Genomic DNA, 27,907 nt, shown 5'->3' on the forward strand with positions numbered 1-27,907 from the left:
CAGACCTGCTCCACGTCAGCAGCTCTGATTAGCCGGAGGCTTAATCTGCATTGCTGGACTGCTTTCCCTGTGCAGATGAGATAGTACATCCATATGTATTAAATGTGATCTTTGAGCATGTGCCGATAGCTGTGCATGTTTGTTGGTGTTGCATTTAAAGACACATGAATATCGCTGATCATGAGCTTGCAGGATTTTTTTGTGTGTGTGTATTATCACACACACACACGTATTGGACTCTGTATGGATGTGCACGTGAGTGATTATGGTTATGATAATGGCTGGTTGGTGAAAGAGCGAGATAACGGTTATGTTGATGATGGTAATGATGAATGTTTTACAAAGATGATGATGATAATTACAATCGTTGTCTTCGTCTTACATCCATCAGTCATAGATTAAACACCCTCGGGAAGACGCAGAGGATGCTTTTGCTGCTGTACACTGCAGCACAGGCACCTCATCAATTTCAGCATCAGTGTAATTTACATTACATTTCCATTTTAGGCACTTAAGTTAGTGCTCTTATCCAGAGCATTTCACAGTGGGGAGGTTGAGCTTCAGTGTCTCATTCAATAGTACTTAAATAAAATGCATTTCTGTGGAAGGACACGGGCATTGGCAGGAGTAGGGATGAGGCTGTGACCTTCTGACTTGAGGGGGAGAACAGAAAATGCAACACCTGCATAATGCATAGGAAAAGAGTAAAACTGGAATTACCAGTTCGCCTCAACTAGAGCCTGTACAAATATCTTTAGATGGGAAAGGCAAAAGGTTTCTGGTGTAACGAATTAGGATGATTAATTTTCTCAACTTGCAGTTTTATTCGATTCAGTTTTATCTGCACTAAACGTTATTTATCATAACTGCAAGCCCCCATGAAGGAGATTTACCTCTAGCTGTGCCTGTGGGTAGCGTCATTTGCAGGAGAAACTATAGGATGGAGTTTCCTCCTTGCTAAAACTGTCCAAACAAAAGATATTGTATCTCACAAAGATATTGTTGCACTTTTATTTGCAAAGATCAATCCACACACTGCTTTATGAAGGCAGTTCAGAATAGGCTGAATTTTTATTTTATTTTATTTTATCTTATCATACACCTCTTACTGTTTGGCTTGCACAGCACCTGTTTCTGGATTTAACCCTTATAAACATAGCAAAGCAACACTGAGCTCTTGAAAGGCACCCAGCAGTATGGGCTAAGCCCTGCTGCGGCACTTGATCAGTGACCTACCCGCCAATAAACACTTCAAAGTGTGTCTTTGCAGGTGGAAATGGGATGTGGGGGGCTGGGAACTTTCTCCCTGAGGGTGATGGGGAGGTTGGACTGATGGAAGGATTTGGATGGTGACGTCGTTTGGTGGAAGGAGTCAGAAGGGAATGTGGTAATCTCTGCTTTAGCCTCCAGATATCTGATTAGATCTCTGAGCTGGAACATAATTTGTCAGACTGCCTCATCTCCCTGCTTTTTTCTCCCCTGATAACCTCAATTTATATTTACACATTTATTTGTGTCTCCAGTTGTCTGCCGCTTCCTCTTGGCTCCATTTTCCTGATACTCCTCTTTCCCCTCCCCTCTTTTTTTGTCTCATTCAGCTCTAATTTGCACTGCATCATCCACTGCGTGGCCTATCCTTCAATCACTTGATCTCTGACTTCCATACTATGCTGAAAACCCTTTCTCACAAACTGTCAGTGACTCATTTGTTCATGCGAGTGTATGTGTATGTGTGTGAGTGAGGAGTGGTGGTGGTGGTGTGGGACACACAAATACGAAGAGTGGGAGGGAGAGCGCTGACAGGTGAAGGAAGTGGGAGATGAAGAGAACAGCGTAAGGGAAGCAATTGTGATAAAAAGATGGCGATAATAGCTGCGGCATGTCCCATTTTCCTCCTGCTGTGGCGTCACTCAGTTTCTCCTGGGTAGTTTCCAACTTCGATGTTGAGTGCTCATATCTGGTTACCACCTGCCGGTTTTCGAGAAAGAACTTTAGCTGATTGCTCTGGTGATTAAAAAGCTCCATGTCTGACGTGTCGATGGCTGTTCTGTGTTAGGAATAGATCAATTCGGACTGGAAAACACGGTGGAATAATTCCTATAGGCCTTACGAGTCTTAGGTTACGTTTATGATGATAGCAAGAGTTTTACCACCTTATTACAGACCACACTGAGGCATTGTCATGTGTTATTACTTGCTTTTCGTGTCATCCGTTTTGATTTCATTTTGAATGTTTTGTTTCAGTTTTGTTTGTGCAGTTTTAGCTTGGCTAGCAAGGCGCATCCATAAGTACAGGACATGTCAGACTGTATAGATTAAGAAGAAGAATACAGAGTATACATACAAATGAAGGATGAGATGATTCGACTCTGTCTTGCATATGTTACTAGGCAAAAGTTTGTGCTATGATGCAATTTACTGTTGAAGTCAATTAATGTAGCTGTCCACCCACTGTAACACAAAACCAGGAGGTTTATTTTCCACTTCCAGGATGAAAGGTAATACCAGCGAGAGCACAGAATTAGACCTTGCTCATATTCAGCAATGGATTTAATCTGCTCTAATTAGTGGACTGATATCATCTCAACATGTAAAAACTGTATTCATATAAGTCCTGCTTATGTTGTCTTTGTATATGTTACACTTATGCTTTTTTCTCTGCTAGTTTTTGGTCGCAGCTTTTGTCCTGATAATCCTGAGTTATTAACTCATTCACTGCCATTGACGTCTATAGACGTCAATTACGTTTTTCAATGGGAGGGGCCAGAATACAACCTCGGCCAGCTTGTCAGTGAATTTTATTTTTTCATATATTTGTAAATAAATAGTTTTGATAAAACATAACCTTTCTCAGTGTTATTTCTGTTTTATAGAAGTGAAAAACTATTTTATATGTTAGAGGTGTCACAAAGCAAGAAATATTAGTGTCAAAGGCACTTTTCTGCTTGAAATGTATTTTTCACAAAAAGCTCGTTTTCTCCCTTTTTTTGGTCAAAACAGGCATTTTTGGTGGAACCCACCTCTCTTCTACAGCTGATTACTAAAGAATGGAAAATGGTAGAAACAAGCTTTTTTTTTTTTTTTGGATGAAAGAAGAGAGTCTGTTCTTCATTTTGGTAGGTTCAGCGTTTATATGATCATAACACACAGTTTTCTGTGGCTCTTCAAAAATGAGTAAAAATGCTCAAAAACCCTGGCAGTGGGGAGTTACCTGATTTGAAAATGGCTGGCAGTGAATGAGTTAATAAAACTCAATACTACATGTGGTCTCCAGGTGGAAACCAGAATGGAAGCAAAGCTCCATTAGCACCTAATTACACATTATAGCATATTTACTGTTTGTTTTTTAACCCAGATCAGAAGAAAGTACCAAAGAACACAGACTGTGTGCCCTTCCTCATGCAGATATCCGTTTGAAGAGTTTAATCAGGGTTGACTTTTTTTGGATACTGGAAACTGCAGTTTTTGGTTCTTGTGTTGTGCCTTTATTTTTCAGCTCTGAGGTTACTGCTTTTGTCACAGATGATTAGGCCTCCTTAAATCTTGGCTCATGCTGTTTTCAAGCTGCTACGATCCAATTTTCTATATGAATAATAGATCACAGGACCACTTGTGAAAGGGGTTGTTCCTGATGATAAATAGAGAGAATGGTCGCCGGTCATTGCCCTTGTCAGCTCTGTGCTTTATGAAGGCTTTATAAACCTTTGAACTCGTTCTTTTTGTTTTAGGACCCACAGCTTTACCTCATTTGATTCACTCTCCCTGCTTTCATGTGTTGCTTGAGATGGCTATTCTGAGTTAAAAGTCTACAACTTTTTAAGCTGCTTTGTGCCATCAGTGTAAGTTTCGTCATACTTTTTGTCAACAACCTTTGTTTCCTGACAGAAACACGACGATAACTAAATAAAAACGAATGTACGAGCACAAAAACTGATGTAATGTACGGCGACTTTGGTCAGCGAATATAAACGAGACTCGTGGCAGGATGAGTTGGAAGTGATTCAATCCCAACTAATCTGCTTGTGCAGTAAGGTTAAATGCAAACATTTGATCAGGGAACTGTACAACTAGCTTCTGTGCTCCCTGTTTCTCATGAAAATGCAACAGAAATTTTGCATTTGATGTTAAGGAAACTAAGATGCTTTGTAAAGTGTTTGGAGCAACTGTCAGTAGAAAAAAAGACGGCAACTTTTATATTTTAGTCATCAAAAGCACGGTGGAATAGTGGTTGGCACTCTTGCCTCACTACAAGAAAGTCCTGAGTTCAACTCCACCATCTGACTAGTTCTGTATGGACTTTGTATGTTCTCCTCGTGTTTGCGTGGGCTCCACATGCAGTTTGATTAGGTTGCAGATGCTGCAATCCAACAAGTTTTAGCTTAGGTAATTTAGTTTTCCTAAAGCATCAATATGCTCTGTAGCAGATGGAAATGTGTTTGTGTCTTTGATTTGTCGAGTGATGTGACAGATAAATAGAAAACAGAACTGTTTAATATAAACCCCCTTTTTCCTTTTCCAGAGTTGCTTCAAACAGAGATGCAAGAGAAGCTCAGGTACTTGGTAAAATCGGTGGAAAAGCCTTCCCTGTGCAGGCGCCTTTAGTTTCAGTTATTATATTTTAATGAGAAGAATCCTACATGAAACACTGGCTTTGTCACATATTACCAGCTAATGGGAGCAACACAATAGTGGCTTATTGATGTGTGCACCGCAAATAAGAATTCTAGGAATATTTTCAATATTGTATGAAAACTTGTTTCCCCTCAATCTTTATGTCAGTTGCAAATATATACGAGCTCCTTCCAGTTTTTCAAGTTATCTCCTGTTGACTTTTCTCACTGAGGCAGCAAAGGTGCTTTGCTTCATCAGTTAATCCATGCAAATGAATATAAAGTGTACACAGCAGGCTGTTGGTCTTTGAGATAGCAGCTTTCTACACTGTAGCATCCTCTGCAGTGTTTCCTGACTCACGTTAAGCATTCTGGATTGATTTGCACCCAGAACAACTGGATGCTAAAGGTGAGGAGAGCGTTGGCTTGTTTGGCAGTAATTCATGCATTTTTTCCATCAATGAAATGGCCATGTTTAAATGAAACCCAAATCAACAAAACTAGTTTTAAAAAACCAGGTAAATAAAATCTCTTATTAATTTTCTCACCACCCATTGCTTTCCGGGTCATTCATCAATCATTCAGTCAAACCTTAATTTCCCCATTTGATTGTGTGATCGGATCGTTTAATACAAACATGTCACATCTGGTCTAAACAGGTTAAAAGCAAACACACTCATCAAAGAGATGCATAGTTTATTTTCCATCCACACACCTCCGTCCTCTCTTAATCGTCACCATTTTTTTCCCTGGTCCTGCGTCTGTTTCCTTGTTTCTTGATTTTTGTTTTCGTAGTTGTCTAAATGTAGTTGCCCCTTGTCCTGAACATCTTTAGTTCCTCCTCCTCCTCCTCCTCCTCCTCCTCCTCCTCTCTAATCTTTCACCAACATTCATCTACCTCCCCTTCACCTCCTCCTTATCTCTTCCTCGTCTGATTTGTTATTTCAGCGTCTAATTCTGCAGGATGCCAGCGCTCCAAAACAAACGCCTTTGCTGCATTCAAAGACAATAATCAGCCATTCACTACCTTCTGTTTGTTTTTGCTTCTTCTTTGATCCTTTTTTAGATAAACAAGTAACACAGATTCATAAATGGTTCTGTCTTATTATATGATCTCTTTGTTTTTTGAATTATGGCTGTTTAAATTGTCATTACTTATGAGTTTTCATTTCCGATTAACCTGTTTTCAAATTTTAACTGAATTAAAACTGGCTCAAGAACAGTTAGTTGTGCTTACTTTATAATTACGTGTCTTTTAAAAAATTGAAAGAAACTAATCACAGTGACAGAGCGCGATTAAATGAGACCAACCGTCCTGGAAAAGGATGTGGCAAACATAATAGAAATATGAACTTTCTGCAAGTTTATGCGTTCATATAGTGGAGAGACCCGTCTCCATTCGTAGAAACTTTCATTGGCCTCTGTTGATAGACCAAATTTTACCAGCTACCTTTGGGAGGTGGTGCTTTGAGTTCATCTTGTCATTTTAACTTATGAAGGTGATACAAACATCCTTTTGTTTAGTAGTCAATAGAGTACATTATTGAGATATTTTGCACAAAACCAAAGATGTGCGAACCTCATAATTATTTCAGCTGGAAAGATTAGGGCAGGATGTCAAAATCATTTTACATCGTGGGCCAGATACAGCCTGCTTTGACCTTATGTTGGAAAACATGAAGAAGAGCAGTGTGGACGGGGTTGGAGTCTTTGTCTGGCTGAGTATGACCCCCGAGGCTTATCTTTGATACCTCTGGGTTAAGGAATCAAGAAAAACATTACAAGCCATCCTCTGGGGACCATGAATGCCAGTCCACCCAATAGTCTGGACTTTCAGTCTGGGCCGAAGAGACCAGATTATATTGCTAACCTAGATGGGGGAAGGGCACATTACTCCTCTTTTCTCCATGGTCCTTCGCTGCTCTTCTCCCTTCTAAAGCCTCCAAATGGATTCTATTTTCTGCCTAATTGGGCAGCTGGTTAGGCCTGCAAGAGACTGGTGATAATATGAAACTCTGCTGCTTTTCCTTTGGTTTGAGCAAACCTCTTATTCTCCCCTTCTCAACAAACATACATCCACAAATATTTCATGACAGTCAGGTGTCTGTTGTGTCTTTCTGAGGCTTCAAAAGATTTGTTTCCTCTTTAGTTGTTTATTTTGTAAATTTATCATTAATTCATACAGTAACCGTGTAGCTTGCAGGTACTTGTTTTTTAATTAAAGCACTTTTGTTTGTTTGTTTGTTTTTTTTTCAACGTCTTTGTTACATCAGTTTTTGCTCAAAGCTATTGTAAATTGTATGTTTGCAGAGGCCACGTTATTACAGATCGATGGAGGTTCTGGGTCTGAAATGTGAAAAGGATGCAGAAATGCCTTAAACCTCTTTTTAAAGTGTTTTATTGGAAAAACAGACTTTAAAAGTTTGGCACCTTTGATGTACGACCTTAGCAAACGCTGTCTTAGTTGGGTGTATGACCTCAAGTACTAGTGTTGAGTTAATGAGTAAGTAATGATAGCATGTTCATTTTGTACATGTCACCTCTACTGTCAGATCCACCTGTCCTTAGCCCATCACATCTGGTCTTAGTACACCAAGATGACCACAACCACCAGCTCAAGGCTTCACTTTGAGACTTATCCTACGAGTGATGTCAGGGTGGCTATGTCCATCTTTCAGAGCTTAAGTGTGAGCCGCTTAAGCTGCCTCCAAAAAACAGTGATATTCATGATGTCAGACATTGAATGAAAGCCATAATTAGCCATCTTTTCTCTGTGCCCTGTAGTTGCATATTGTTAAAACTGGAAATTGAGCAACAGGGCTTTCTCTGTGGGTCTCCTGTGGTGCTGGAAGATATAAGATGGAGAAATACATCAATTATCATCCGCACTTTCTGCATTTCTTAGCTGTGCTCACAGTTACTCCCATTTCAACCTGCTTGTTGGAATACCCTCAGGCTAAAGATCCAGTTAAATGTCAAGGAGAGAAATAGCTGCAATTATCTGTTCACAGACTTTGTTTCAGATCTTTGTTTCCGAAGGGTTTTCATAGTATACAAGGGCTCGTTTTCACAGGAAGATGTTCGGCTGTCAGCTACTCTGGATAAACTGCGGAAATGGTTCTGTCACTGTGTGCTGTTTGGATGTTCTAGATAATTTACGTTGTAAGAAACTTTGAATACGTTTTTGTGGATATGTGGACTTATGGGGACCTCAGACCAGCTTTCAGTCACTGAGGTGTCTGTTAAAGGGGATGCTAATGAATAAATGGAAGCACATGGCAGCCTTTTGACATACAAATGTTCTGGAAAAATACAGTGCACAGCGAGATTCACTATATAAGCATAGTGAAAGTTGTTTAGCAGTGACCACGCTTGTGGTGAATGTTAAAAAGAGTCTAAACAGCTGTGAGAACACCGTTAACCATCAGCAGTGTTCACACTTTCTGTAGACGAACTGCTCTTGATTTGAAAATTAGATAAATAAGTAACACAAGTTATTTATGTGAATTAAACACAACCTTAAAGTACACAGGATAATGGCAGCAAACTTGAAAAAAAAAATGCTAATATATTTGTGTACGAATAATAATTTCTAAAAAATTAGCATCTGTCCAGAGAAAAATGTGTTTCAAGTGCATATAGTTCCCAAAAAGTGGGAATTCCAGGCATAAACAGGGAACTTTCTCTACCTGCACCAGTGAGAGTACGCAAAGATGTGAAGTTATGGTTGTGTTAAGAATTATGAATAATGCTCGCACTTTTTAGCCTGTTTCTCAAGGCAGAAGCTCAAAGCTGGGAGTTTAATACTGAGGTAACTGAGTTAATTTTGTTGGTATATTCAGCACACCGAATGGATTTTAGTACTAACAAAAAAGTCTTTCTTATGCTTTTGCAGCCAAATGCTTTTTCTTTCCTTTTTGTGTTGACCCGCTGAGGGCGTATTTTTATTAAGCGTATTATTAAGTTTTCTCAGATATTCTTTTAAGCCATTCAAATACTGACAATAGGACTGCGTCCATCACAGTTAAGCTTTCAGGAACAGCGCAAACCCATCAACTCTCTTCCACAAGGTCTATCTGAATCATCATTAAAGGCCACGTCACTGTTTGAAAACTGGTTTTATTGGAGATATCAAACCACCAGTGCTCAAACATTAGGGATACAATTTAGATGGTGCCAAGATCTTTGTTGGAGATAATGAGAGAGATTTGTGACCTGTCAAGGGAAAGGAGCTGGTAGCTGTGTGCAAAGGCTAATGCGTTGCCATAAATAAGTATGCCAATGAGACGCTGTAAAGTGGATTAAGCTTCACACAGCCATATGTAAGGAGCATGTGATGGCTGAGAAACTGCACAGATTCTGTCGTCTTATTGTTGCTAATGCAGCTGTTGTGGTTCAGACGTGACAATACAGTTGGTGAAAAAGTTTGAGAATGTCTCTATTTCTGCAAAAATATGACCTAAAACCTCATTAGACTTTCACACCAGTTCTAGGAGGAGAAAACTGCAAGCCAATTAAGCATGTGAAACTAAAATATTGCATGTGGCTAGAAGATTCTCTTATATTTCACAGTTTGAAAGTGGACAGGAAAAGTGGGAGAGAAAGTAGGGCCTGCAATCATCTCGCATGATATGGGTTACATGCTCAGCCCTGTTAGTTGTATTAGTTCCCCACCTCTAATATTTATGAGGTTATTGTGTAAGGAAAGCGGTCATGCTGAGAAAGCTGGGCTAGGACACCCGATATGTTGGGTGTGCTCAAAGCACAGTTTAAGTCGTTTGTATTCTTCACTCATTTTCCAACATGTATGTGTTAGAATCAATGCGTACTTGAACTTCTATACTTGAACACATTATGTCAGCAAAAGTAGTGACAGTGAGCAGGTACTAGAAACTAGCTCATCTAATGCAGAGTAGCTGTTGTTGTTGATGTGCGATTAATTACACCTGTGTTTTTCCCATCAGCTGTCAGAATATCTACCGTAAACAAAAAGAAGACCTGTACAACGTCAAAGCAGCTTTAATGTGTCTTGAATAAGGACGTCATCATGCCCCAGTTTTGTCAGCTGAGTCTCCATCATCCACTTTGATCAACGCACACACACAATTAGACCGTACTGTATCGGGGCAGTGCTTCTCTGAACTTGCAAAAGTGAAGTTGGTGGAAACTTAAATGTGCTTCTGTAGGTCAGATGTGAAGTGCTGAGATGACAGGTCTTCGGTCCATTAGTGGCCTTGTCTTCTTCCATCTTGTCATGAACCACTGTCACTTACCAGATTTAGGTCGTTGCTTGTGCACGGCTGCTTTCCACACAACAAGCTGCTTAAACAGAACCTTGACCAACTAGTTTTTATTGGGGATACAATGTATTAAATTCATATTTTTTGTAAGCATATTATCACACTAGTCAGTGATTGTGCTGTAGATGAAATCAATTAACAAAGTGAAGGAGATGGAGTCATAGTGTGATATTTATCATTTATATCTTTTGTAATGAATTAAATGCTATTTTTAAACAATCATGCGGTTTTAGTTAAAGTTTACCTTTATAACTTTAACCCTGTCTAGACCTGCCTATTACTGTTGCTGAGATATTCACCATGAAACATTCTGGAGAGCTTCAGCTGCTGGTTTGCTTTTAATGGCTGTCAAAAGTGCCACATTTTCTTATGTTTGTTATGTAGTCTAGACTGCACGGTAGCATCCATGCTGACAAAAGTTCAGTGGTGTAAAGCAAATGTTGCCTCAAAGTAAAAAAATTCTGTCATTATCTGCTCCCTCCTTTGTCTGTCAAACCACCTTTGAGGCCGACATGAACAAAATGTAGAAAGATTTCCTGTAGCTGTAAATCAGTCTGCTAATCACAGACCTAGAGTTAGTAAGCTGAGTTATGTAAATACAAAGTTTACATTAAAGATAACCATCAATGTATAGTACTCTGTAAAATGTTTTCGTTTCTTTATATCTGCTCTGAAGGAGTCTGTGGTGGTCATGAACAGTAGTTCTCCAGATTTTCTGAAGGTCTTTCAGAGTTAAGCCACTTAACACTGACCTATAAATCATTTAAGCATAAAAATAGCACCTAACTCAAAGGATAATTCAGTGTTGACTAGACGTGACAGACAAACAGTTTTAAATGATATCTTTAGTCTTTTGTTACTAGCAGCATCTTGCAACGATACAATTTGTTTCCATTTCTACAGTCATCGCAACAGAACAGAACACAAGGCAGCCAACATCCAAAGTAGCTTTGAATGTCCTCCAAGAAGTCTGGAGAACTCTTCCTGAAGACTAGTTAAAGAAATAAATGTGTTCAAATTATTCAAACTCTGTTTTTGCATGATAAGCTGTTACTTCTGTGTATGTTTTTCCACGTTTCAATGACAAACTGAACCCATTTCCAGTTTTCCTAGGAAAATATGAAGAATACTTGAAAATGTGAGGTGGCTCAAGACTTTTGCACAGCATTGCAGCGTGGATGTTTCTACTCGGGGTTTCTCCATTTTTAAGGTTGCCTCAGTGTTCATTATCATTTTAACGTACTCTATCACAGCTTTTATACATAAAAGCGTGATTTCCATTATGGACACATTCAGTATTATGTGGGTTTGAAGGGACGCGGTTCATTATTGAACCACAGTTTGGGCGTTTGTTGATTTGCTTGGCAGTGGGGGGGGCTATGCTGAAGTTCATTTGGTGGATTTTTAAATCAGTTTCTGTTTTCATATACTTGAATCAAAGCTGTATTTTTTGTGGTAGGCCACTTTAAAATTGAATTTTCAAAAGCTGTTCTGCTCTCTCTTTTGTCTCTGTGCAGTCGTTTTCTGCTGTGAAAATGGAAGCCGACTCCCCCTCTTTCTTGTAATAGGCTCATCTTTTCTTTCTGCTCCCTCTATCTCTCGTGAGTCTGAATAAAGCAGCTAATGGCGCATAGAAATGGTGACTGCACAGCTACGTCTATAGACTCTTTCTGTTATGTGCTGCAATATGTAAGTGAAAATACACATTTACAAGGGTTATTGTAAAGCACCGTCAAGAGCCTGATGACCAATATGTGAACTGCAGAATGGCTGTTGCATAACAGCGGGTCGTTGGTGTGTTTGACATTTTCAAGAATATCGAAATTAGGTTACATATTATAGTGTTGTAACTGAAATTAGATTTAATTATAGATGGAGGTCCTAAACTGTATATCGAACTTTTGAAAATCAGGACATGCTAATCTAACTTATCTTTGTGTTGATACTGATGACAACCATGGTGATGTGTCTGCATGTCTTCAGGTGTATATCCGCATCCTGGACAATGAGTGGAATGTGTACAGGCGTTACACCGAATTCAGGGAGCTCCACAATCATCTGAGATCACAGTTTCCTCAGGTGGACACCTTCAACTTCCCACCCAAGAAAGCCATAGGGAACAAGGTGAGCTGATAGTAAATCTAATGTGTGTCTTTGTCTCACTGTCAGCCACCTCAACCCTCGCTCTGTCTCTCACTTACCCACTTCAGCAATGATGAATTGTGTGTCCCTGCTAAGCTGTTTGGTAGCTGAAATGTCCAGTTTCACATTGTTAATCATTGCTAAGTTGCCTCTGATAAAACTGTTGTTCACATCTGTCCATAACTTTTTCAATAATCCTGCAAACAGACACACAAATAATACCAAGCAACAACCAAAAAAATCAATTACAGCAGAGCCGCAGAAGAACCCAACACAACCTGTTACAGAAACACATCACAGCAGAATCACAGAGAAACGTGCAACAAATGAATCGCAAGCAAAAAAAACAAACCAGAAAAACTGAACTCTAAACATGTCTGTCAATATGAATCTTCAAAATTTGTGAATTGAACTGAGCTAAAGTGTAAGCATATAAAAATATCAGAAGCATGACATTTCTCCCTCCAAAATATTCTTAAACCAAAATGAAGAAGACAATAAAAACTGTACAAATAATAACAGCTGTTTATCATAAACAATTAAAGTGCATATTTACTATAAATCCAGAAAACTGTGTTTGTCTGTCATGTGAAAAGGTGACAGACAAGTGTGATGTGGTCAGTGCAGTATGATACAGTATGATGTGGATCGGCTGCTGTTAAGAAATACAGGCAATGTGTTCTTGGCCTCTTAAACAAATGTGTATTTTTTGTTTCAGAGAATCCAAATAAAATCCCAAACGAATTCATTTGATTATAGGAAGCACTCCTACTGAAATATATTTCAATATATTGTGCATTAAACCCCATAAAAGAGGTCTTTCCTTGCATAATGTTCATAAAATTTTATATCAGACTGTAAAAACTGATTGGAGCCTTTTAAGATGGTAAGCTCTGTAGAGGGGAAAAAGGCAACCTTAACAACCACATCAGTTTATCACTCCTCCTCTTTTACCGGTTTCATCTGCTTGCCTGGGTTCTCAAAGCTTGTGTCCCTTCTGTCTGGTTGGAGAGCCCCCACCTTTCTCCTCATCGCACCATTCCCTTACTCTTCTTCATCCTGTTCTCCACTGTCTGCCTACAACCTTTGGGGGATAATTTGGCTCTGACCTCAATTCTGTGGCTGGTTGGATTTAGTACTGCCACAGCCAAAACGATGTGGTGTGACTTCCCACCTTCAAAGACGGCGCACTTTCATGGATAGAAAGCGGACCGAACGCTGTGTTTGCAGGCACTGCATATGTAAGAAGAAGCAGGAGGCCATCAGTGTGTGTGTGTCTGTCTCACATTGTGATGTGGTATCATGTGGAAGTGCACGTGTCTATCAAAGGCCTTGACAGTTGGTGTCATTGTGTTCTGGAAAGCTCTTTGAAAGCCCATTACAGTGCAGTCTGTGTGAATTATTGGTTTTTACCATCTCCTGAAAGTCGCCCATCATGACAGAAAAAGTAGTCCAGGCTTTGTTACACTCTGAGCACGTTTTAAAGCAGGGACACCACTTTCTTCTCGAAGAGAAACACATGCTTCCAAAAAAGTTCGGATGGTAGATGTCAAGAAAAACAGAATGCAATGACTTACATATTGTTTATTACCTATATTTAATTGGAAGCAGCACATGAGTAGAAATGCTTTTGTTTCTCTTTCAACAACTGTGAATCGACATAGAGACGAATTAGTGGTTCACACACTACAGAACTCCAATGCTTGGATTTTATCCCCATTTTATTATTTTGAATTTGACACCAGCAACCAAAAAGTTGTGTCAGAGCAGATCTTTCTCACTCTGTTACCACGCTAATGTTAAAATACTTCTAGAAATTGTGAAAGCATAGTCCTTTAGGCTAAAGAGGAAATGGCTCAGTTGGTATCGGCACACAAACGCCAGGGAGGGTGTTACTGGACTCGGTGCGGTAACTCTCATATGTGTGAAGATTTTATGAACACCGAAGTTTTTGGAGCAACATATACTGCATATCTAGGCAGAGTTTTTTAGGAAATGCCAAACCTAGTTTCTAAATGTGTTCCAACAGCAGTGAAAGAGTGCAGGTGCTAAACTGGCCTGGCTGCAGTCCAGACTTCTTACCCATTAAAAGAAGTGTATTATGAAGCAAAACAACGAATGCAAGACGGCTTCATTCCCGTATTACCATGTGCCCAGCCCAGTTTTTTAAAAAAAAAAAAAGTGTTTTCTGGCATTGTTGATTTAAAATGAGCCTTTATTTAGTCACAAATCCAGCATTTTCTATGTTGCCGTTGGATTATTTTGAATCAGATATGCAGTTTAAATGATTTGCATATATAATATTCTGTTTTTATTCAAAATCTGAAAGTCTTTGACCTTTTGCTTGCATTAAATGTAGTTGTTTCATATTAGTTACATTTTGTTTGACCTCTGTTATGTCTGTAAATTTCATTTGATTTGACCATTTATGCTAAAATCCGGTGTTCCAGGCACAAAGGTTGGGAGAGGAAACAGAGTTCAAAGTCTTTGGTCTTGACTAAAATCAAATGCAGCAGCAGGCGGAGGGATGAACCGCTTCAAAATATGATAAATATTAAGTGGTTGTTAGTGTTTGTGTCTCTGTGTACAAGCAAAGCAGAGAAACAACAAAATGTGTGCGTGTGTCTGCGTATGTGTGCGAAAGTAAGTGCATGTAGTTTGTATATGGCATTTAGTTGTGTATTTATTGTGTATTTGTTCCTGTGTACCTGGTTGTATCAGTAAGCAGCAGGCCTGCCGTGTTGAGTTTCCCTGTTATTTCAGTCCAGTGAGCGTTTGTTTCTGGCTCCCTGGGAGTACTTTGTAGTTTTTGTATCAGTGATGACCTCAGGTGAAGTACAGAGCAGGGCTGCTTTTGAAAACAGGAATGGAGTATATCAGCGCGTTTACTCAAACTCACACCCTGGATTGAATAGTTCCAAATTGAAATAAGAAAATATACTGTAAGCTGAAAAAAGATGTTTCTTCTGGATACATTTTGTTCTAGTTGAAGTTAAATATATCATAAAATGAATCATATATTGAACAGAGATTGGTGTGACTGTACAATCATGTGCTTGCTTAGCTGTAGCACAGTTTTCTACATGGAGTTGTCATAAGGCACATGACTTACTATAAAAAGTCATGTGCCTTATGTCTAACCCCCTCATAGGTACATGTGTAGCATTAATCAGCATTTAAACCGTATTTATTTATGGTTAATGAAAAAAAGAACAAATTAATAGATAAGAGCTTAATATGTGTACATATAAAATGTATCAGTATCCAGCTAGCTAGCAGAAACATTGGGCTTAATCTCCTAATATGGTGTGAGGTGAAGTAGCTGTCTGTCCTGTGGTCAGAGCATCTGGCTTAAAGGAAGCTGTAAATCTAGCTGAAATGTAAAGATTATGTAAATGTTTTGCAGTGTCATTTCTTGGGGATGACATATAATAATTTACCCCTCTGAGTCATGTGTCATTATTGGTGATTACCCTAACTCAATGCCATCAGAATATGTAGTTTTACTTTATTAAAAAACAGTTGTTTTCCCAGAACAATTGGCTATGGAGGGATTAAATGTCCTAAGCCACATGCATGGAAGAAAAAAACCTGAACTTCATTCCTACAGTGAGGAGATCCTTGGTCCTTTATGCTGATGGAGGCATTTTGGCCTTTATAGTTCACGTTTAGAACTTTAATACTCTAATGAAACATTTCTATTCTGATGGGAATGATATATTCTAGCATAACAGTGCTCCTATCCATAGGGCACTGAATAGACCACCTTGCATTTAGCAGACAGATGCTTTGCCCTCCAGACAAGCCCCAGAGGCCTGAAAAATTAATGTCAAGGTGTATTAAAGCTGTTTTGGATGCGCGTGGAGGCACCTTACTCTAAGACAGCGTATTGTAGTTTGTCCTTTAATTTGTCTCCTGTCTGTTTACAATGCCAGGACTTGATTGAAACGCGCATTCACAAACGCTGCCAGTCCATCTGTTTTTCCTATTGTCTGTTGTGCTTTTAGTCTCATTCAAGGGTTCCACCATCACAGACACACTTTGCAAATCCAAAGCGGACTTTGATACATACACACACAGAGCCTCACACCATTATATCCAGCTAATGATGGAGAAATGTTAATGTTAGGAATAGGGTACTTGGTGTGTTGCAAGGGAGAGAGAAGGAGAAAGACCTTCAAAAGCGCTTTATCTGCACCGTGAATATGCGCTCTGCTGTGGTTCGCTGTGTTAGGGATGAAACACAGCGGCTGTCAGTGAATATCAGGTAACAGAGGAACTGGGTGAATACACACCCCTTACTAACTGTATTACATGGCTCCTACTCTCTGTTTCATGCCTGTTAACAAGAGCGCACATAAATGCACACACGTGACTGACATTTCAGAGAGACACGTTTCTGAAGTTGTCAAAGAACATCAGCTACGCTATGGATTTATGTTTGCAGGGAAACTTATGGACGAGTTTTTGATACATACTTCTATCATGTAACAGCTAACCCTGCATGTGCAAGTATGTGCCTGGCTTTTTGGGCAGTTAAACTAGCACCCTGATTGGACCACTTATGTAATTTCATCTGCCTCACATAAATCATGTGGTTTTTTGTTTTTTTTTTTTGTCTCATTTAAATGTGATCACTGGCTTTTTCCTGTCCAATGTCAGGCTGCAGGTGGGTCATTACTCTCTGACATAATCACTTTAAAGATTCACTGTACAGTGAATAACAGAAGGTTACTTGATGAATGCCTCTTACTTCACTAAATTAATTACTCTAAAGCTTTTACATGTAAGTCCTACCTTTGCGTCTTTGTTCTAACAAGGTCCCAAGGAAACGCAGGATTGATGAGGCCAGGAATAAACAAAATAAAGACTGTAATTACATCCTGGAGTCTTGTTACATTTAAGTTGCATAACTCTGACTCAAAGTCTGTTAAAGTAGGCAAACCTAATGCAGTAGGTTTTTTGGTGTCTTCAAGAGATCGTTGATTATGGCAAACATTAGAGATTTTAATATTGTTCATGGTATCTTCACCTTTAGTGTCAACACCCAAAGTCAGGGCTAGTTTGGACCTGATCAGTCTTTGTTTTCATTCTGTGTCTCTTCAGTCCTGTTATTGAGCTAATGCGACACCCCCACCGCCCACTCTTGCATCTGCATATGCTTTAGGTGAGACTGTCCAGCTGTTTAACTAAGTAAAACAGAAGATGTAACACACATGCACGCTCTCTGCTTATGACAGCCTTTAAACAGCTGATTTGTCAGGGACCAGCCCACGCTTACAGCCTAAGTGTTCCCTGTTCATGTCTGTCAGCTTCCTCCTCCCTTCTGCTAATGTTGAGGCACAGAGGAGGCAGAGTGATGACATCAAAGAGACATTATTATCAGACCCCCAAATCTTTTTTTCTTTTTGGTTTGTTTTTCAGGGCTCAAACAGTCCAGGGGTGAAATAGTTTCTCTACAGCAGGGAATTCACAAATATTTTCCATAGGAAGGTTCAAAATATGTACTTTTATAGGATATAAACTGTAAACTGATTTACTTCTGAGGTTCAGCACCTTCACAGTTTTGGGAATTTTCTGAAACGAGTAAACCAACATGCTTTGCCTGTTATTTCTGGAAGCGTAAATGAGCACGAGCCCATGAATGCCTTTGAGGAAAAGTTATCCTAAAGTTTGCACCCTTTGAAGAGCTATGAAAACTTTTCCTGCAGATGAGGTCAGAAAACAGGTCTGATAATTGTCAGGGTAGCTTGTTTCAAGCGTACCCTGGCATTAATAGTAGGATAGTTCCCCTGTGGTCATTGAGCATTATCAAAGTACTAAGAGAGCAGTAGAGGTGGGTAGTCACTTTTAATCCTACAGTCTGTCAAGATATGCACACAGCACTACACTGGTTATTAGAAAGGCAATTAAAAGCTTTAAGAGTATCTCTAAAGTGTAACTTAAGAGCTCCTTAAAAGCTTAATTTTTGATTATATTCACTGATTTTAATTCTTACCTTGTTGCAGTAAAAACAGGTGTACTCAAAGGTGAAGGAGTGTACTCTGAAGCCACCATGATTAGAAGTGCAACAGAGCTGAAACTTTGAACCAGAGTACACAGATTTCATGTGTGCTGCTGATTAATGGCACTGAATCACCTACAGCATGGGGTAGGTGGGAGATGTGGTGTTTCTCTGGCATCAAATGGTTTAAGTGATTTTTAAGTATCCTGTGTTCCTCCTGCAACTAAAACCATGCAAGCGGTCTCTTTATATTGTCCATGACCTCTGTTGATGCCAAATGTATTCAGCTCCTTGCTTATGTATAAAAACTACATCTTTAAGATACAGCTGTGAAGTTATGGGTCACGCTGGGTTTGGTGATCATACCTCAAATCTGCAGCAGATATTAGCCAGGTCATGAGCTTTACTCATTTATAGCAGTGTGATACATTAAAATGCACAAAATGCTAAAACAGTCTGATGTGAATTCAAGGGTGTGAACAGTGATCACAATCATTCAACGTTTGTTTAGGTTTCCTGAAAGTAGCATGGCCCTTGGTGGCGGTTGGCCCATCTATGCATACGGTGACAAAAAGTGAGTAGAGTGCCGAGGCCGGCCTGATTAATTAATCAGAAACTACACAGTGAATTATTAACAAGTCTTAGTATGTTGTGCTCGCATATTATGCAATATGCATGTTATATGCTTTTAATTATGACAAAGGAGACGTTGTGAAGGTCTTGCATGGGCATTCTTGAATTGCATGCGATGTTTTATTCATGATCCGGACCCGTAGTTTTGAGAGTGTTTAAACAAGGCATCAAGAGAGAAGCCTCTTCAGCCCCACTGTGGTCCAGTGTGGGCTGACTTTGTGGAACATTTTGACCTTGTTTTGTTGCCAGCATGTACCACTGCTGTCCTTTCTCTTAATTCAAGTGGACTGCAGGCTAAATCAGAGCCCAGGTTGATGTTCTTCTTTAATGTGATGACTAAGGGTAGCTCATTATGATAATTTTTTTTGTTTCACCTGAGTAGGTAGTGCTGAAAAACCTTCTTTTCCAGGAAATACCTGATAGACACCAAGTGCCAGATGCTTTCAAAGCACTGTGTTTAAATGTTGCTTCTAATAACTATGCGAATTGCTGGGAGAAAAAAACGGCATTGCCTGAGGCTTCTATCATATAAAGTCCTTAAATCTGCCCTTTCTCTCTTTAAAAGGGGGTAAAAAAACCACAGCAGGAATTTATTTCATTGTAAACACAGTAATTCGAGATTCTCAAGCAGGATCGAAGTCTTGGTCAAAGGCATTGATTTTATCTCAGGGGGGTAAGAATGTTTGATACCGTAGGGTGTAGTTACTTTTCACTTCTAAATGAGTTTTTCTGTTGCCAGGCAACATTCCGTCGTTCCGACTATCTATTTAGAGTTTTTTTCCTTCCCTCCTCCAGACTTGAATACCGAAAAGCTGGCAGCAAATTTACAGAGTACTTGTGGAGACCCTGACGCATATGTGACTACTTTACACTTCTGTTCCATTGGCAGCTCCTGTCTCCTGCTTATCTGTCTCTCTGGGAGGTGACATTTAGCTGTGCTGTGTGTACATATGTGTGCTATATATTCAGCTTTTCCGTCTGTCATTACACGACCATTTCATAATCCCCGATCGGGGCAGATCGGCGTAGATGTCCAGCGAGAGGATGCAGAATGCAGAATTCCAATAACAAAAGATCCAGTAAACTGAATTGCAGGGCAACAACATCCACTTGATAAGACAGAGGGAAACAGACAGGGTAGGATTACAGATGACAAAGAAAAGCAGAGACGGACAATACACAGAAGGCTAATCAGGGGTGTATAATCCTGCAGGTGAAGTCAATGAGGCAGTAGAAGTAAATGCAAAACACAAGAGTGGAAGGCCTAGCAAAGCAAAGCAGCAGACGAATAACAACCACACTGGAACAAGGATCCATAGAACATGCATGAACGTAACAGAAGGTGGAACCACAGAAGGGACTCCACAAATGTAAAACATGAACTAGATCTACGAGTTGAGAAGAGCTAAAGGCTCAGCAATGAATGAAAATCAAAATAAACCATAAATAACACTAAGAATCAAATAAACAACAAGGATTACATCTAGGGAAAGTGACAGTTAAATGTTAGCTAGTGCTGCTATTATAATGTCATGTATCTAGATTGCACTTTAAGACCATGTTGTTGAGTCGTTATGGCTCAGTAGTGGGAATTTGCATTTGCATTGCATTTTCTGACACAACCCCAATTTCTCCTGCAACAAATGACTTTAGAGACTTATTAATGGACATTGCTTGAGTTAACTACCACAGCAGAGAAGAAACAAGGGTTTAATGTTGACCATGAAAAGGACAGAAACAGGGTCGTTACTGCACTTACACTTTAGCTAATCTAACTAAATGTTTTAAGATCGCTGATCACTCACTCTAAGTCTTTGTCAGTTCTTATATCAGCTACATCATCAGTGGCGGGAGCAGTCAGATGGGAAAAGTTTGCTTTGTAACATGTGGCTAACTACAGGAGTAAGAAGATGAGGGTTGTCCTGGTTTTGCCCTCAAAGAACCAGCTAACAGCCCAAACAGGAAATATATGGGCCAGCCGTAGTGTCACACTGATTTATACACAGTTGAAGTTTACAAGGTATCTCTGCTCTTTATCACAGAAATGATATATGAAGGTGTAGTTATTGTTTCACTTGGTTAACTTATTCATGTGAATTAGCATGGCATTAGTTTAGTGCTGTGGTGGAACGAGCCACAGATGTCGATGTGTCGGCGCTCTGCACTGAGCAGTTAATGAAGCTGTAATGTTTTGCAGTGTTTGTGTTGTAGCAGTTGTACTATAACTTGTGGGCTTTGAAGAATCTCATTTTGGGCGACATCAAAATGTAAAATCATTTTTAAAAATCAGATCTGTCTTTTGATTTCATGAATGCGAGTCCTTCGGACCATAGAAATGAAAATTGTTGCTGTCTCCCCTTTTATGTAAATAAGGAATTTAAAATGAAGGCAATGCCAAGATGCACGACTTGCTTCTAATCAGTCTTTTATTCTAGATGTACCAATCCAACGTGCTTCATAATATCTAGTGAACAGATGTTCTATAACATACAAAAATGCAAAATCTTAGTTTTGACTTTACTAAACAGTCGGTCTTGCTGCTTCTTCTTTTTTCCATCTTGATTGAACAGTCTGTGTGACACACAGTATAAAGCTTAGAACTGAGATGCTCATAAAACATCACCTTTATGTTTATATGTCCTTGTGATATCACACGAGTGTAGTAGTGTGGGGGAGCAAGTAAAGAGCAGTGTTATGATAGCAGGAGGTAAGAGGACAGATTTAAGAGGACAGCATCTGCCTTGTACCAGCATCAGTATGCCACAGTAGTTTCTGCTCTGCCCTCTTGTTCATCTCTGCAAACAAGACACAGCACCTGGCCTCTCTTTAAACTTCTGTTTTTCCACAAGAGGATGAGTCTGTCATGATGTCCATTAGTGTTATTACTGCTCTGACATCCGTGAAAGCAGGCAGGGTGTCCCTTGTTGTGTCGACATAGCATGAAACCCGTGCTGGCATGCACAGCCTAATCTGACACATCAGATTTACCCGCTCTTACCCCCGTCTGCTTTACCCAGCATGCAGCTGAGTTTAGTTATCCACTCCCACTCTGCTGAACTTACATACTTATCCTCTATTTGGGGCTACAATGAACTTTTTTTTAAAGTTCTCTCTAGCTGTTGCCCTGCATATCATCTACCTAACTTTTGTAGGTTCAGACTGGAAAAATTGGAAAATGCTGCACCGAACGCAGCTCATATCCTCCCACAGAGGATGTTTCTTGTCACCACATTTACAGTGTTTATTGCAGTGATTTATACAGTTACTAACTCAGCACAGAGAAAAGTGCTGATGATTTTCTTTAAATTGTTTTAAGCCGAGCAGTGCTAGACCTAAAGAGGTCCTTTAGTATTTGCTGCCTGTATGAAATATGCAATAATAGTGTACTATTCAAAGTTCAGCTTAGCTTGGTTATTATTACTGTTGCCATTCTGCTGTGACTCAAGGCTAAAAAGACTACTGGTAGAAATGTAGAGATTTTAGTAATGATTAATGATTGAAATAATAATAACTAGTTGTTGTTATCCAACCTTTAACATCTTCATTCTAAACATATTTTACCACAGGACTGTCAAACACGAGGCCCAAGGGCCAGAATCATCCTGGCAAACACCGTGATTTGGTCCACTTCATGGCTTTGAAGGACTTTATAGTTCCTACTGTATTTTTTAATTGTAAATTTTTTTATTGTATTGTAATTTTTTGCAACTTTTGATCCCTCATGGTCAATCATACAACACCAAGCCAACAACGAAATAGATAAACAATCAAATGACAGGAAAGTTTCTGTTCCTGTTTTTGTTTTTTGTTTTTTCTATGGGACTACAGGAAAAAAAGGACATTTTCTGTGACATAGCAAAAACGCTGCCAGAACTTTTCCTGTAATTTTACTCATTTATTATTTCTGAGAAATTAAGCCCAAGGAGTTGCTGATCAATTTCTTTCTGTGCTACAACAGGATTTCTTTGTGAGTAGAAAAATCTTGAAAAATCTGAGGGATTAAATATGTAGGTGAACTTCTTTATGCTGACAGAGAGGTGAGTTTCAGTGGTCCCCATTTAAGGGCGATCGTGGCTCAAAGAGTTGGCAGTTCGTCTTGTAACCGGAAGGTTGCCGGTTCGAGCCCCGGCTCGGACAGTCTCGGTCGTTGTGTCTTTGGGCGAGACACTTCACCTAACGCCTACTGGTGATGTCCAGAGGGGCCGATGGCGCGATATGGCAGCCTCGCTTCTGTCAGTCTGCCCCAGGGCAGCTGTGGCTACAACTGTAGCTGCCTCCACCAGTGTGTGAATGTGTGTGTGAATGAATAGTAGAATTGTAAGCGCTTTGAGGGGTCCTGAAAAGCACTATATAAATGCAATCCATTATTATTATTATTATTATTATTATTATTATTATTATTATTATTATTAAAATGAGCTTTTCCGAGGTTGCACACGCAAACAAGAGATAACTGGGCTCAGCTCAGTTCATTTTTCTGTAGTTCACAATAGCAATAATTGAAAAATCCAGTCATTGCATTATTGAACAATTTCAAATAAAGTACATGAAGGATAGGATAAAAGAATAATCTAAAAATAATTAAAGTATATTTTAAAGGTTTGAGAGTGCCTCTCATGTTCAAACACAAAATCCAAACTGAGTTTGTTCAGTTTTTCAGCATTAAATCATATAATATATTCTCATATTTAATAGGAAGAATTCAAATTAATGTATGATAACATTTTGGCAAAACCGGTGAGGATTCAGTGTTTTAGCTTCCACGTCCTGTGCTACTTGATGTAATCGGAGCACTGCCGTGCGTCGCGTGTAAGATCCGACTGAAAGTGTGTATTGTGGGTTAAACTGATTTAATTTGACTTTGGGATGGGAAAATAAATGAATTCTTTTCCTTTTACTATCCATCTAAATTAATCAATTTTGAAATGTAGGACTTGCAACTCAAATGTGAGATTTTAGGCGGGTTCATTTTTAGTTGGGAACAGCACATGAATACTTACCTACGAGTCTTTCTCTCACCGTCTCCCACTTTTCTGTCTGCTCTGCGCTGTCCTATCAGCATCAGTGCCACTGTTTAACAAACTAGAAGTGATATAGTTGTCAGTGAGGTGTGGATTTGTTCCCGTGAAAGGAACAAATCTTGAGTCACAATTTGTCTGTAAGGCATCGTGTCGCAGGTATACAGACGGTTTCCTATCTTAAAAAAACTGCTGGAAGACTCCTGGTGTTTGCTTTGTCTTTATTTATAAGCATTTGCCATAGTTATTTCTTAAGCATTGATAGGAATGAAGTGTGAATGTGGCTGCTCCTTGGAAAATGAGTTTTGAGAAAACTCACCAAGCATTCCAGATGTTTTTAAAAAAGAAAGACCGTATCACTCCTGTGCTCTCACTTTAATTGTGAGTTGTTCTTTGGATGTGTTATCACATGCTGTATCTTCTTAAAATAAAGCGTTGTTTTCCCATGGTTGCATATTCAGCCTTGGTATTCATTCTTCTTGTTCAAAAGAACCACATGTGCATTTCAAGCCATAACAATTAAATCACATGCGTTTTGGGATTTGAGATCAAAAGAGAAGCAGTAGTTGGGGAAAAAAAAAAGGGAAATATTGGCCTCCTTCAATGGCTGTTTGTTCCAGTCCCAAACACCAGAGAGTAACACGGAGCATTGCCCAGGCTTTGTTCTGAGCCTTGCTGGATGCCGATTAGCCATGCTCACATTGGCCATGTGGCTCTGTGCCTCTGCCTTCAGAGTCGCACAGTGGAAGCGGGTCTGAATGCTCAGAACACTGCGCTTTATCAACATCAGAAATGAAACGACAAAATCAACACAAATAATAAATGTGGTAATCCTAAAAAATGCTTTTTATTTTTTGGATTATGCAATATCTCTTGTCAGAGCAGATTGGAAAGGATTGGACAGCCTGGCCGCTGGCAGAGAGTCAGCAGGGTGCTTTTGGTTTGTATGGATGCTAGAAAAACTGAAAGCCATTCATCACAGAGGATACCTGCAAAGGATCTGAATCTGGCACGTCAGTTACATGTCTTTAAGTCACAATTTGCAACTCCTTACCTTTCCACGGTCCCGGTCAGCTTGTCACAACATGATCTATGTCATTTTACACATGTGCAAAAATGTACATACTTCCTGTCACCAATACAGTTAAGAAAGAAAAATGTAAATGTGTAAATGTATACAGTATTTGCAATTGTTTCTACAAAAAGGTCCTCTTTGACCTTTCCAAATGTTGACGTTGATTTCTTCTAATGGCGTACACGCGCTTTTTTTCCTTTATTTATTTTTTAAATTACTTTACGCCTCAGTTTTCACGAGCCTAAAGACCAATCACTGGCCACGAGCAACCACTGGATAGCAAGTGATTGCTGCGAGTCACTAGATGAAATTGGTCACGAAGAGGAGTTTCTGTGGTTGTTAGCAGGTTTCCACAGTCACATGTAGTTTTCATGTCAGATGCCAGCTAGTCTTCAAGCACTTGCTAACTATTAGCTGAACAGCAGTAAACCTAACATTGAAAACGTCCACCTTCATTGGCACTTGGCTAAATCCTCCAATAAAATTTGCTGTATTTGCAGTGGGATTGTGCTATACTGATAATAGCAGTTAAAGTGAACCCAAATCAGCAGGTCAGAAGTCCAAAAGAAAATGAATTCTAAGGCAGAGTCATGTGTGGTTTCGGTGCTATGAGGAAATATTATCCTGTCACACGCAGTCCATGATGTATGTATTCAGGTGCAGCTTTAACCTCAGTGTCTATTTCAGACTAACTCTTCTTCATCTGTCTCAGGATGCCAAGTTTGTGGAGGAAAGAAGGAAGCAGCTGCAGGGCTACCTTCGCACGGTGATGAACAAACTGATCCAGACGCTGCCAGAGTTCACAGCCAGCCCCACCAAAGAGACGCTGCTGTCGCTGCTGCCTTTCTGTCAGTAAGTGGTCACACATAAGCTCCTGAAAAACAGAATATTAGCTTAAATATATGACATGCAGTTGTGTGCGTAGGTGCAACAGATTCAGGTAACAGCTTCTAGCACATGTTCAGATCGTGTCTGTTAAAGGTTGGCGTCGTCTTATAGAAACTTCCGAGAGAAATCTTGCCAGAAATTTCTAAGAAACTCTCAACTAATTTGAGTGGGAGTAATGTAAATAATTTTCTAGTTTCCTTTATATAACATCTATCATCAAATGCAGGTGTTAGCTTTTTGTCTACAGGAAGCTCAAATATAGTCCCCATGGTTACCTATTTAAAGGTTTTGTTTAACCACTGTTTGCATACACAACATCTAAAAAGAAAAAAATAACAGCTTCCTGGCATTTGTCTCTGTTTATTATATCATTGTAATATACAACATTTTGTAGGAAGCGTTAACTGTCACTAGTGTTGTGTGAAGAGTTTGCACAGGATACAAGCGAGCAGACAGAATCCTGGAAGTCTCTGGAAAACAAACTTTCCCTGACTTTAACACTCATATTCACACATGGAAAATACACAGTATGTTCTCCCTCTTTCTCTCTCTCTCACACTCACACACACACTCACACACACACACACACACACACACACACACACACACTCTCAGACTAGCAAGTGTGAAAATGTATGATGCCTCAGATGCCCACCTACCGCCCAGGCTACATTTCAAAATGAGATGTTCCAGTCGTTTCCTGTCAATATTCACATCAGTTTCCACTTACTGCGATCAGCCAGCATGTCTGACCTGTCGCGCCATCCGAGTGGAATGCTGTTTCTTCTCCCGAGACATCGGCGTCATCTTTCAAAATGAAACGACTACATTTTTTCCAGCGTGGATGATATTGTTTTCACCTCAGGAGTGAGTCTGTGTGTGTCTGTGTGTGTGGTATAACTCTGCAGTCTTTCTGCAGTCCTTCCTTGTCATTTGGTGTCTGATGTACATCTCAGTGTGTACCCATTTAAAGCATGTCCTTGAGATTTTATATTTTCTGTGTGTGGTTTTTAGACAACAAAGTGTTAGAGCAGAAAGGGAAAACAAACGTGCTGACAAGCTCATTTGTGCTGGTTTTCAATTAAAACTACAAGTAAAAAAACTCTGGTTTGTAGTGTAACCGTAGTGACACCATCGCACAACTAAGCTTTGTAGTCGGTGTGCAAGCAGACGTGTAGCATGTAGCAGAGAGCCTCTAAATATGTCAGTTGCTGAATAGCTGTTGTCTTCTTGTTGTAATTTGTAGTGACACTGAAGTCTTTACACACGACTCAGTGAAATCGTAGATGACACTTCATCAACTCAGATCAGCATACTGTACCACAATAATACCGACTCCTGTGGGTTTGTAAGGGGCCGTGCATCTCAACGGCCCTTGATAATGTTGCCTTTGGTGTTTTCATGATGTCTAACCTCTGTGGTGAGGAATGAGCACCTGAATAATGTGGTCATGAACCTGTTGATGGAGGAAGAGGGAGGGGTTGGAGGTGGAGGAGGCGCAAGGTTGAGTAGCGCTCGGCCTTTAAAGAAACCATGCATCACTCTATTATCTGACCACAGTGTCAGAGAGAAACATTAACATAAACTGTGACCTTCACCTCAAAAGTAGCTCTCGATTGTTTACTTCACAGTTTCAGATACTCAGTGCATTTGTGCACATGAGTTTTTCAGCTCACTTTGTTAATAGCTGTTTCCCCGCCCCCTCTGTTAACTGTGCACAGCCAATATTTGTCTGGGGTTACAAGATGCCAGCAGGTATGGTTGCTGATTTGGCAGATACAATGGCAAACACTAAGACTGAAGATCCACAAATGCAAGATAACAAATCTTGCAGTGCATTGAAAAAAGACACAAAATTCAGTGGCTCAAAGATCGCTATGAGAGAGATGCATCAATCAAAGCCAGAATTGATATGACAGCTTTTTGCTGCTGAAGCAGTGACGTCAACATCTGAAAATTCGTGGTTGTTTGTCACAAACTTCAAAAATAAGTTTACCATCGCTGAGTCATTAAACAGCTATAACACTACTATTCCTCCTGTGGTTTGTCCGAAGTGTCGGAGAGCTGGAAGTGTTCCCGTTACTTAGCATTATTTTGACATAAGCACTGACGCTTATCTATTTGATCACAGCAGTCTGTTACAGGATGAGATTTTAAAGTGACAGTGGACGGTGTCTTTATTTCCAGAGGCTCAAACGTCTCTAATGCGAAACAAAGAGTACAAAGAGTTTGTGTAA

General features: G+C 39.7%; 1 protein-coding gene across 1 annotated transcript in view; it reads left to right on the plus strand.

The window, feature by feature from the left end:
• The window catches only part of snx29 (sorting nexin 29), a 150,776-nt gene that overhangs the window by 114,685 nt on the left and 8,184 nt on the right, over positions 1-27,907 (plus strand). The window contains exons 19-20 of the mRNA XM_080873801.1: positions 11,894-12,034; positions 25,495-25,634. Coding sequence (XP_080729927.1) covers positions 11,894-12,034; positions 25,495-25,634 — 281 coding nt within the window. The remainder of the gene's footprint in view (positions 1-11,893; positions 12,035-25,494; positions 25,635-27,907) is intronic.

This window comes from Rhamphochromis sp. 'chilingali' (genome assembly GCF_963969265.1).
Source record: "Rhamphochromis sp. 'chilingali' genome assembly, chromosome: 22".
In the NCBI taxonomy this organism is placed as follows: Eukaryota; Metazoa; Chordata; class Actinopteri; order Cichliformes; family Cichlidae; genus Rhamphochromis; species Rhamphochromis sp. 'chilingali'.